At 35.7% G+C, this 13,313-nt stretch overlaps 1 protein-coding gene across 2 annotated transcripts in view; it reads right to left on the bottom strand.

Annotated features, from left to right (window-relative positions):
• Positions 1-4,650: 4,650 nt before the first annotated feature.
• Positions 4,651-13,313, bottom strand: part of LOC131061780 (kinesin-like protein KIN-14I) — a 77,687-nt gene continuing 69,024 nt past the window's right edge. The window contains exons 20-23 of one of the 2 annotated variants that reach the window (XM_057995604.2): positions 6,819-6,914; positions 6,382-6,579; positions 5,616-5,887; positions 4,651-5,524 (exon numbers count right to left, since the gene is read on the bottom strand). In XM_057995604.2, the coding sequence (XP_057851587.2) occupies positions 5,338-5,524; positions 5,616-5,887; positions 6,382-6,579; positions 6,819-6,914 (753 nt within the window). In that variant the 3' untranslated portion in view covers positions 4,651-5,337. The remainder of the gene's footprint in view (positions 5,525-5,615; positions 5,888-6,381; positions 6,580-6,818; positions 6,915-13,313) is intronic. The other variant, XM_057995605.2, reaches the window with a different exon arrangement.

Here is a 13,313-nt window from a genome sequence, read left to right as displayed (position 1 = left end):
TTAAATCGCACTTGAGATGATAAAATGACAATGTGAAAATAATGATCTTCACCACCCTCCTTTATAAGTGCTTACCCCTCATCATTATTTAGGCCGACTTTTGTAAAAATAAAGCAATTATAAATGATTTTTTAATAAATAAGAAAGGCCGACCTTCATAAAACAATAAAATAACAAGCGCTCTATAATAATTAATTAATTTGCCATCGTTTTTAATTAATAAACTTCGATTTTTTTTTACAAGGCAAAAATTAATTAATATTTAAATGCAATATTTAAATGCTATTTTTAATTAAATTTTCAATCTTATCGAATTTTCTAGCATTTAAATAAATTCAAAAATGTGTTTGAGCGCCAAAATATTTTGAAGATGGAAAGATACGTACCTCATCGCCCTGGTCCCTTGGAGAGGGACAGGAGCGATCCATCAACTGGGTCTTGATTCTTGCAATTTCGACGTCCAAAGTCTCCATCATTACGTTGAATTTGGCATTTTGGCTAGGTCCTTCGAGCTTGATTGACTTGTTTGTGCGAATGAATGCATCTCATGACTATTATCACCCTGGTCCTTTGGAGAGGGACAGGAGCGATCCATCAATTTTTACTTGAAATTCTCCGTTCTTGATATCAACTTCTCCTTTATTACCTTTCAAACAATGCTTTGAACCCTTTGCAAGTTTGTTTTGTCGTGATCTTCGAAGGAAAATGAGTGCTTTGGCAAATATCGCCCTGGTCCCTTGGAGAGGGACAGAAGCGATCCTAGTGTCCTGGCTCAAATTTGCAAACTTTTGATCTTTGTTCTTCGTTCATTGTCTTCCAAAGGATGTCCTTGACCTTGGCTATCCTTGCCTTGTCTTGGTCTTGACGGAACATGAGTGTTTTAATGAAAATCGCTTTGTTCCTTGTCCAAAGGACAGGAGCGATATAGTCTCTTTAACTCAATTGATGATCACTTAACGTTCGAAACCTTTGCATGTCATCTTCAAAAGACACCTTGGACCTTTTACCACTTTGCAAAACCTTGACTTAACGTGATTTTTGAAGGAATTAGCAACTATAATCAATATCGCTCTGGTCCCTTCCTGAGGGACAGGAGCGAATTTTAAGATTTTGAGCTTGTCTTTGCTTTCATTGACTTGCAATTACCTTCATCGCGTAAAATAAAGTCCCTTGATCCTCCTTGGTCGCTCAATACTTGATAAACTTTCAAAATCTAGGCCCTTATGCAAATTTCGCTCTGGTCCCTTCCTGAGGGACAGGAGCGAACTAGGGGTTGATGTAAATCCTTCAATGTTGACGACCTTTGTAACTTTGTGCTTGATTAGGACGCCTTAAAATGTCTTCTCCACCTTGTACTTCGTCTTGGAGTGGTCTGAACTCGGATAAAAGGCAATATAATCATCATATCGCCCTGGTCCCTTGGAGAGGGACAGGAGCGAATTTGTACTTGTAGTCTCCATCACACTTCGCCAACTTCCAAATTTATCTTCAACGGTCTCGTAATGTCCCCCTTCATTCATCCATGCCTTGGAATTCATTGTAACTTGGCAAGAAATTTGTCTAAGACAAAAATCGCTCTGGTCCCTGCCTGAGGGACAGGAGTGAACTTGGGCATTTGGGTCCCTTGTTGACGTTTGATAATCTTCAATTTGTCTTCAACAGGTTCAATTCATCTCCTTTCTTGCCTTCAAACATAAAAATTGCTTGATCTTTGCCCAGATCGTACCTTATGAAGAATTTCGCTCTGGTCCTTCAGTGAGGGACAGGAGCGAATTTGACCCTCTAGGCAAAAACTTCATCATTTCATTGTTTTTGATCAAGTCTGGATGCTCTATCATGCTCATTTCGTCCTTCACCATGCCTTTGATGTCTCAATTCATCCAAACATGGTCAGGAATAGCTCAAATAAGTATTATTCGCTCTGGATCCTCAATGAAGGACATGAGCGAAATTTGACTTTCGAACTCTCTATCAGGATAATTTTTATGGAATATAACATTTAAGTATAAGTTTTCTTATACTTTAAGTTATATTCCATATATACTTTCAGGATGTTTGAGAGTGGTTTCAGACCTCCAGGAGTTATATTGCAAAATCTAGTTTTTGGAGGTTTTTTCAGTTTCCAGACTTAGTCAAATTTCAGGATCAGGACATTCCAGACTTAGCCAAATTTCAGGATCAGGACCTTACTCAAGCCGGACTTGCTTATCCATGTGATCCCCTGGGCGACATTCAAAATGCAAAGGCTAGCTAACAAAACCCTAAAAAACTTAAAGAACAAACCCTAAAAAGCAAAAAAAAGCAAGGGTCCCCATTTGGAATGGGGCGATGTGAAAACGTCACAACAGACATCATCTTAGATCCATTGCATGGTCACTTCTTATTAGAGAAAAAATCTACAATAGAATTGGGTGGCCTTTATTATCAATGTTGAAAACTCTTAGATTCAAAGAAACCTTCCATGAACGTTGAAATTCGTTTTTGAGATTCCCCAATTTAGATAGAAGTCAATGGGAAACTTGTAGACTCCTTTCACAAAGGTCTAGCTCTGATATTTAATATTGCACTCAAGGCATTTGATTATCTTTTTAGGGATTTTTCTTTGAGGCCTCCAATGAGGATAATATTTTTCCCAAATATGTGAATGTGATTGAGAAAATTTTGCAGAAAATTTTGCAGATGATACTTCTATAAGCCCCCTTCTAGAAAGAGAATTCCATACAACTGAATCAGAGTGGAAGAATTCCATACAACTGAATCAGAGTGGAAATCCATTGTGTATTCTTTAGGAAGTTGTTTACTAATAGATTCATTCTTCTAAGTTGGGACGACTTTCATTTGCAATCAGTGTCTCAATTGAGGTAGTCTTTGGCATGTCTAAATCACGTTATTAGGGACTTAGGGATCCCTCTTGCCTTGATTCCATTGTCCAAAGATGTGAATAGATTTTATATAGCATAATCAGTTGTTTAATAGCAAGGTCATTTACTCTTTATTACATAAAGATTTCAAGTTTGTCAAAAAAGTGTTCTTACATTGTTCCTATGCTCCATAGTAGATATTTTGTGATTCTGATATTGAAAAAATGCATAGATTGATTTAAGAAAATTGTAGTCATGGGAAAATGGTGAAGAAGAGTCATCCAATTTCTCATAATGTATTCGTAAACCCAAACATTATGTTGGTATTGGGCTTAATGATCTGAAGATTCAAGGCATTTCCCTTGCAATAAGGTAGATCTAAAAATAAATTTAAGGCCAATGAACCTTGGAAAGTTCTCATTCGACATAATACAGGGCCCTAAGGGAAGAAGAATTGGTAACAACAATATAATGATGAAGAACTATTGCAGAGTAAACTTAGATCTACAATGATGATAACCTAGGTAAGATGGATGAGCATAGATGTGATGTGTTGCATACTTGATGCTTTGAACAACAATTTGTAGGTGCTGATCCTACGGCTATGCAAGACAAGACTATCACGGTCTGTCCAAGAGGTTTCTAATAGGCTTTAGAAAAGACAGACTGAAGTTCAAGAGCTGGTTAACAACACATCCTCTGGAGTTGCTCACATCGATCATAAGGCTCCAGGTATTATTTAAAGTGCTTCTGGTGTGCACCATTGATCAAAGTCACATTGCTAATGAAGGGAAGTGCTTCTGAAGAACCCAAAGTTGTTGATATTTATTTGTAATGAACACCCTATTGATACTGATTACACTTAATTAGTGATTGATCTTGGAATTTGTGTTGAGCAGGAAAGCTATATTACTGGTTGCAAGGAAGGAGAAGACTTTTGGCACTGAATGGTCATGCCTTATTTAAATTTATGGTGATGTTACAACTACTTAATACAAATTTTATTTACACGTTATGTGGCTCCTTGTCGATAGAACTGTTTCTAGGTGTTGAGTCTTGATAATATATGGTTGTACTTGAAATACTAACGCCAAATTCGTTCTGAGGCCACATGTGCTTTATTGCTCAGTCGTGGCCCTGCTATCAACTATATAAAGTGGTCTGACTCTCTTACATGAACTACACAGTCAGAAACTAGAAATAAAGAGGATGGGATGCCCTCGCTTACCTTAAAGAGTTTATTTTGCAATAAACTGATGTGCTCTCTGGGACTGCTATATGACTTACTATTTTTGGTTGCTCGTTTGTGAGCCATATATCATATACTATCTATTTCAAATCAAAAAAGCTCCTCATTTACCTATGATGGACCACAAAATGTGAACCAAAGGTCAATTTCTCTAAGTCTCTTTCATGTTATTTAATTGCCATGCATATTATCTGCTTTGCTTACACCCCATTCTTTATGATGCCGTCTCAATAGGAAAAACGGTAAACCATGAACAGCTTCCATGCTTCCAATTAGGATACTAGATGTTTTGTTGTTATGCACCCAGTTTGAAAACAAAAACTATTGCAGTTCCGCTCAAATTCATACAACAATTTGATTTTCACAAACTTAAAGGTGTGTAAGATATTTTTTGCTAAACTAAAAAGGTTAAGGTTGCATTTGCATAATATAAAAAAGTCCAAATTTACAGTAGAAATTTTTTTAAATATCCATCTCGTCTTAAATTTGCATGATTGAGATTTCACTGTTTTCTCAAAAAACTGTCACTAAACATGGACAAGTTGTAAATATATTTGTCATTTACTGGCATAAATATAAAATCCTTCGCAAAAGGACTAAAGAGCTTCACGTTTGCAACTGTTTTCCATTTGATGGAAAAAGTCCACTTTCAATATGCGCATGAGCAGCTCCTAATTATAAAGAATTGGAGAGCCTTCATAAATAGTTGGTATTTTAGTGTATACAATTCAGCAGACTGGAATCACAAGTAGTACATCAACACTGTACATTAGATTCATGTCACTGCAGCATCAAATTTTGTGTCTAAAACATATAAATATGCAGGCACTCATGCAAGGCCATGCTTCATGTCACACTGTAATGACATTGGATTTCAAACAAAATAGAGCTTTTCTTATTGTCCTTTCTCCTACACTTCAAGATTTTCCTTAATAGGATCTTTCTAAGACCAATTACAACTGAATCAACCAACTGTGAGCATACAGAAAGGCAGCAGCAGATTGTACAAGTACTTGATTGCACTTCCTGTGGAGAAGATGAATGATTTCTTGACGCACATTCAGATAAAAAGAATGCAACAGATACCAATGTCCCGCCTTTTCTCTCCCAAGATGCATAGAATGATGTAAAATCGGAATAGACCAATTCATAATTACCACATGGCAGAACTGAGATGGCCTTTCTAAGGGAGAACCAAAGAAATCTCTCTAAAAGTTTATGATATATCTACAGACGTCCATCATTCTTATCTCTGGTACCACGCTCCTCAGTAATATCTTCTAGTTCCTCTTCATCTACCCTTTTACCTGCCTGCTCCTTCCAGTAAGTTACCAGTTTCTTCAGTCTGGCAACTTCTTTGGGGGTGACATTTTTGCTTGCATCATTTATAATTGAACGTACTCGGGTCGCATAGCTATACCAAGCAAGAAAATATCATATTAGTGAATCATACATTTAAAAATAACATCCAAGCTTGTGTTTTTGTGGAGTCGGAAATTACTTACGTAAGTGAATTATGGGTCTCATCCAAATTAGATTCTGCTGGAGATATGTTTACAAACATCAAGGTCTTTGCATTTCCACCAAGCGAATCACTCATAAGCATGGTCAGCTTGTGATTCCTGTATGGTATATGTTGCCCTTCAGAAGCCAGTGCACTAATCACATCACCCAGAGCTGAAAGAGACTTGTTTATACTTTGAGCCTCTTTCAGTTGATTCCCAGTTGATCCTGACTTCTTTACCCTCTCAGATCCAGCAAGATCAACAAAACTTAGCTGCACCATCAAATGTTTAGATTAGTAAAAAGCCCATCATCTAAAGTTAAAGAAATTCAATATTGCTACTGATACACAGTTCAAAGTTCTTGATGTTCAAATAGAAAATCTTACTCACAAGGAAGAAACTCTTACACATTAAGAATTTAGCGTACTGGCTTTAACACGCAGAGAATTTATAGATATTTTACCGAATAAGACCCGACATAAAATGAATTAGTACAAGAGAGTAATATTAGAGAAACCTGCCAAAGCATTCAAATGACCTCTAGATACTAAATCCGTATCAGGGATCTTCGGAATACATAAATAGGACCCTCACACCCCACTCCACAGTGCCTTAGCATCTGTATTACTGCAGTAAATATCAATTCCTTAAGCCTGTATGGTTTCTCTCAAAGCTCTCAGACCTCTTTCTACTAGTATAAAATTGCCTTCTCTGGAGCAATGTTAAGGAAACAAATTGAACAACCAAGAAAAATCAAAACAAATACCTTTCCTTTGACTTGGACTTGAGTTTGAAGATTTGTGCTCTCTATTATGATAGAAAGTATTAAGTGTGATCTTGAACTTTCTGTATTCATCTGAGTTCCAGACGTATGTCGCCTTTCTATCCCTTTAGACACAATAGCTTCAAGCTCTTCATTTGTAGATATAGATACAACAGTAATATTCTCCACCATTACCATCCCCTACAAATATTGTGGTGTAATTAACATCAATCTGTTTTTAACTTGAGCAGCTGATATAGCTTCCAATATTTCAAATAAATGATTTCTCGGTATATGCATTAGACCAAAAACACAGATAACTATAAACTTAAAAGTATATCAACAAATATCTTCAACATTTGTTTGGAGGCTTGTCAAGTATAGAAGCAAGAATTAAAAAAAAATGCTTAATAACTAAAATTATTGAATAGAATAATTACCTTCATGTCTTTCTTAATTTCAAGTTTCATTCGCTTTGCATTTTTTGGCAAAAGTAGATCTACTAGTGTGTCCTGATACAACTCCACCATATATGCCTGCAAAATTGACAATAGCATTTCCTCTATGTCAAACCATACATTGTTCTACCAATAGAAACAATACAAATGATAACGCATTGATCAAACCATAGTAGCAAAAATCGTTTAGGGAAAAAATTGGCAAACCAAAAGTATGATTATTTGAAAAAATTGGGAAAAAATCGGCAAAAAATCGGATTAAAAAAAAAACATAAAAGATTGTAGAAAAAGAGGCAAAAACTATTTTTTTAAATAACTTGAGGGCATTTCCATAGCATAGAGATATAAAGAGCAAATAAAATAGAGTTTAACCTGTGAATTGTAAAAGTGAAAGCCATTTTGAAGTGATCCAAGAATTTCATTGTGATTAAGGCAAGGACTTTTGTAGGGTTACAATTGCAAAGCTTTGTATCATAGCAACAAAAATCATTTGGGGAAAAAATTGGCAAACCAAAAGTATAAGACTTTTTGAAAAAATGGATAAGAAATTGGATATTTTAAAATCGTAAAAATTTGAAGAAAAATAGTCACAAACTACATTTTTTTAAAAACTTAAGGGCATTTCCATAGCATAGAGATATAGAGAATAAATAAAATAAAGTTTAACCCATGAATTGTAGAAAATAGATTTTGTTGTTTATATTCATGTTGCTGATTACATAGGCAAATATTCATTTAACTTTTTAAAAGGGCAGTCACCAAATACACCAAATAGTTGTCTAAGTCTGAGATAAAAGATTAGCTAAGTCTATGAAGTAGCTGAGATCAAAATTTATCAGACAGAGATCCAACAAGCGTTAGGACTTTAGTAAAAGTAGAAGCCATTTTGAAGTGATCCAAGACTTTCATTGTGATTGAAGCAAGGAGTTTTCTAGGGGTAGTTGTAATGTCCCCTTTTTAGCGCAACATGATATGGGGTGTCGTTAGCCTATTTTGACATGGTCCCGAAGGCTAACAAGGACATTGGTGGGATCCTGAGGTGTTTTGGCCTAGGTGTTTTCAGTTTCAGGCCAATCAGTGTTGCTTTGACAGGTTTTCTAGACACTTACTATTTATAGTAAGTTAGTCCCCAAGCAGTGACTTGAAATTTTTAGTGTTTCCCTGGTTGGCATAATCATCAGTAAAATTGTTTGAAGGCGACAATGATTTAAAGAGATTATCAACAATGTTTTAATGTTTAACGATAAAGTGTAAAGTTAAATTAAATATTTAACTTTATCGTTATATTATAAGGTTGGGAATATAAAGTAATGTTTAAAATATTAAAAGTTCCCTTTAATGTGTACATTGTGGGAAATAATATTTTGATTCTAAAATGTATTATCCCACATTCAGGAAATGAAGTGTTTTGCATCCAGGAAGAAGATATAAATGGAGGTTGAAAGCTCTCTTTTGGGGGGTATGCTGGGATGAGATTAATGTTATGCTGTTGGATTTCGTAGAGATCTGATTATTGGGCTTGGAGGACGGAATCCCTCTTTGCTAGCATTCTCTTCGCTGTTGAAAGACACAGTCAGGAGGATTAATGGTGTTTTCATTCAGGAAACACATTGGGCTTCATCCGGTGCTCTCGCATGAAGTTTTTACAGGGGTTTGAAAGTGCAGATTTGAAGATAGTGATTTTGCTTCAGTACCGCGTGAATAGTGTTTTTGCTACAGTACCGAGTGAATAGTGTTTTGCTACAGTACCGCGTGAATAGTGTTTTGCTACAGTACCGCGTGAATAGTGATTTGCTACAGTGCTGCGTGAATAGTGTTTTATTACAGTGCCACGTGAATAGTAAAAATGCTACAGTGCCGTGAATAGTGCAGCTACAGTGTGTGAACAGTGTTTCAGCAGGTTCTATACTTGTGGAGTTCAGGTTTGAATTTGTTTATTATCATATAGTATGTAATGCTCTTCAGATCTGATTTGTATGCTTGAAGTTGGAATTAAATAAATACCATCAGCATTAATCTTCTTGTTTTTGGTATTTGATATGTCTGGTTGTTTTTATATTGAATAAACTTTGAAAGCTTTACAATAATATATCAGCTTATCCAATTTATCCTATTGCAAATCAAGAACCAAAAAAATCCAGTAGTCAGCTTGCAAGCCAACTGTTTGACAAATTACACTAAGTAAACAGGACATAACTTTAGTGCCGAACAGGGGGTGTCCATTACAGTAGTTCAAAATTTGAGAAAGCTTATCAAATCATATTCCATAGTTGCAATGCTTTATATTCCCTGCTGGCAATTGATAAGTCTTTTATATGGGGTAGAATTCAACAAAAGGCATTTGTTTAGCTGAAGTAAAAGATTAGCAAGCCACTGGTTTTGGCAATACCTAGCTTGCAACTACTATTTTAGGTAGAGACAAATTTTAATGATTGTGTGTTGGAGGCTCTTTTATTACAAATATGTAGGCTTGTTTGTTGTCATTCAGATTTATTTCGTGGAGCACTTTGGATATATTGCTCACATAATGAATTGTATGTCTTTGTTTGAGCAAAAATTAACTATATCAATTATAAATTAAAAATCATATTGAACGTTTAGTGTTGTGGTAGAAAAACTCCATTGGTGAGGTAGCCACCAAGGTTCAAACTTCTACTGGGCCATTGAGCTCGTGGGCTTTCTACCTTTGTTGGGTCGTTGAGCTCGTGGGTTTGAACAAGTGAAGTGTGGGGAATGATAAAGCCCCTGAAAATGGACAAAATAACAAACTTTTTCAACGTTGATTCCACATTGACTCTGATTTTGTCTCAGACCAACCCTATTTCTAAGCAATTCAGTAATTTCACGCATTTTTCTAGGGTTTCACAAGTTTTTACAATGATTTTTTTCACTTTTTTGCCATTTTGGGGTTTTTAACATGATTTTAACGTGATTTAAATGCAAAAAATCTTTGAAAATTGGGTCAATGCTTGGTCAACGATTTTTTCGGGGAATAAATCGACTAGCTCCAGGATTCAGGATTAATAGCGTATAATCACGATGTTTTGCAGACTATTGATTCATTGGTCATCAAACAATAACACAGCATTGGTCCACCAATAAAATTCAGAGACAAAGCATGACACAAAACCTTTTAATACCATAATACCTTACAAAGAGTCTGAAAAATCACAATTTACAAGCCAATACAGAACAGAAATATTTATGGGAAAAATATTCATGGTCTGAGTTTTGAAGTTCCTCTCTTTGTTTATGCCTCAGCTCAGGGATGTGATGCAAATTCTTGAAGCAATAAGTTAGACAAAACACTAATTGCTAAACATAATATGCTATTAAAAATTCACAAAAATAAAAGAGAGAACAACAGAAGGGTGAATGAAACATTCAACAAACAGAAAGAGTACTTCATCGCAAGGACTGGACCAGAAATTCTATTCATGTAATACTTAAGTACATTATGTGAAATCTCTGAGAAAAGATGTAAAAGCTATAGCCCTCTCCCTGATTTTGCACCATCGGGCTATACATCTCTTATAATCATGTGCAAAAGAAAATAGAGAGACACCAGTAGAAGATGGAATGTTTCATTTTCCAACCATAACTGACAGGTTGGTGCCAGATCCAAGTGGCCTAAGTCAATTGGCATTTTGCTGGAAATGCTTTCAAACACAGTTTAAATGGCCACCTTGGTAAAGGCTATAACACCATCATATTGCTTCAATTTCTTATATGAACTCAATTTGAAAATGTGACTAAGTGGTCAGGTTACCCCAAGGGCACTCATTGGTGAATGTCCAAAGACTTGTAGTGATCTGATCTGACTATTCAGACCTTTGAGTCTGTATTTATGTCTATGTAACCAAACCTTATCACCAGACTATGTTGATTACTTGTTGATTGATAAGCCAAATCTGCTTGAAAAACCATGTTGATCCGTTTGACACTTTTGTGGCAGGAGAAAAATCTATTATCAATGGAATGGTGTGAACTACACCCATTGGAAACCCCCATTGGAAACCCACACACTTGGATTAGGTCCCATCCAGTAGAATTGTTTAGAGCTTTGTTGTAGCTATGGTAACATCAATTTACTCATAGTCAATTTCATATACCCTTTTCTCCAGTTTTTTGTAGCTTTCTTGACTCTCCAACAGGTTAGTAGATAATGAGTATGCAAGCCAGAACTATATTTTCGTGCATGTGGATGCTTTGGGTTGAACACATTTAGAAGATGTGCATAATCTGATCAACCACCTCTATATATCTGTCCATCTATAGATAGAAGTCACATTCCTGCCCACCATGGTCTAGAGGCTAAAACCAAATGTACTCAGAAATCTGGTATGGTTAAGTCAATTGTAGAGGTAATTAAGGGTGCTGAGGGGACTGTTGATAAAAAAAACTGTACTTAGGGCAGATTTATCATTGTTCTGGCAGAAAGGACACTATAGTAGGTTAAGAGAGCAAGAATATCAAATAAGAGAAAAGAACATTTATCCTCCGGATAACTTCAACTAATGCAGATGGTCATGCAAGTAGGTGCACACAAGCAACCAATAAGAAATAAAGGATGATCGCTCAGCCTGGGAAAAGTACATAAGCATAGTGAATCTTGTCCATAATACTGTCAAGAAAGTTGAAGGTCTGATCACAAGGCAAATGACACAATCTAGACCAAAAGTCAATAAGTTGCGAAAATATGAGAGAAAAAGTCAAAGGTGTGGTTGCAAGGAAAATGACACAATCTAGACCAAAAGTCAATAAGTTGTCAAAACATGAGACAGGAAAAATTAATTCAAAACAAGTTGAGCTGAAAGACAGAATACAAAGTACAGACCATGATGAGAATACTAGTGTGAAGAAAGATAAAGCAGCAGCCTTGACATCACCTCTTATGATGGCTGCCCTGACTGAAGTTAGTTTCTGTTTTCTTGACGACCTAGTTATCTCTGCAATTGGATTGGGAAGCAGTTATATTTACTTGATGAACAAAATGACAAACTTGAGTTGGAGCAGTCCATAGAGAAGTCAGATTTGACACCTATGGCACTTGTGACTATATAGACTGTCAGAAAAATAGTCATACAAAGTATCAAGACAGACGAGGTAAACGCTTGGTATAAAACTCGAAATACAAAAAAGATATATAGGATGAGCAGGAAGCAGGACAAGTGAATCGACCCTACACAGAAGAGGACTATCTAGTGAGTGTTAGAGAAGAGTGAAACAAGTGATTGTCATAGAAGAAGCCAGCCAAAGAGAAAATAAACAGTGACCAACTAAAGTAAAATCTAAAATTTTAATTGTCAAAAAAACTAAAGAAATTCTGGTCTACATAAAATAGAAAAAACAAACCAAGAAAAATAAAATTTTAGTTTTAAGAAAAATGATAAAAACAAGTTGTAGGCAAATAAAGAAAAAACATGTCTACAATTACTTAATACGATGGATGGATGTACAACAGGCCAATCGTCCAGCCAGTTGGACAGTAAACTAACATCAGTCATACAGGACTGTCAAGCAAAAAGAACCATTTTGGCCTGTGCCAGCAGCAGCAGGAAATCAAAGGATAAAATGTAAACCAAATCTCAAAGACAAAAAAAATTTAACTTATCAGAATTCCGTAATTTAAAATTTGAGTTGCCAGACAAAAATTTGCCAAAGCTTTTACTAGTTTCTTAGAATGGTATTTCCAGATGTTAGAAGAAGCCCAACACTGTGAAGCAAGGGTTGTAGTTTGGCACTGCCTGATGAAAATTGTTGTAGGGCACCACCAAGCAAATGTTATAGAAAGTTGACCTGAGAATTTCAAAAAAATGGATATCATGAAGAGTTTGAGATCTCCAAATAGTTGGGCATTCTCAGAGTTAAGCAGTCCCAATGAGTTGGACACCCCCAATGAGTTGGGATTTGCCAAACACTTACGAAATTCTAGAGGCATAGGAATTGCTGCTGGAAGCAAAGTCTCCCTAAACAGAGATTGGCCAAGGTCTTTTGCCAATACCATTGCTTCAGCAAACCAAGAGTGTGATCATGGTGAAACTGAGGCAGGTTGACATTGTAATCAGAGTAATATTAACATCTGTTTGGTTATACAATAGCAATTTATCAATTTGCCAAAAAAAAATTCAAAAGTTAAAATAACTATGTTCCAGAGAGTTTCCAGGATGCAGGGAGGCATTACTGGGATAGCCAGGATTGGAGGCCATTTTTTAAGGAAACAGCAGGGTAGAGCAATTTAAAAAATAGGGAAATTTTCAAAAATATAGGAAATTTCAATTATTCATATATGAAGTATTCATCATATACATTATAGAACCATATTACGTAACATTAGAGCTGAATTGAAAATTTACATGAGTCAAAACAAATACGGAAAATATATATGGGAAATTTCAAATATTCATATGATAAGGCATTTACCATATTTCATTATATAACCATATTTATTCTATGACAGCAGTGGTAACAATCATC

Source organism: Cryptomeria japonica, chromosome 4, assembly GCF_030272615.1.
Source record: "Cryptomeria japonica chromosome 4, Sugi_1.0, whole genome shotgun sequence".
Classification (NCBI taxonomy): domain Eukaryota; kingdom Viridiplantae; phylum Streptophyta; class Pinopsida; order Cupressales; family Cupressaceae; genus Cryptomeria; species Cryptomeria japonica.
This window is presented reverse-complemented; position numbering and strand designations above follow the sequence as displayed.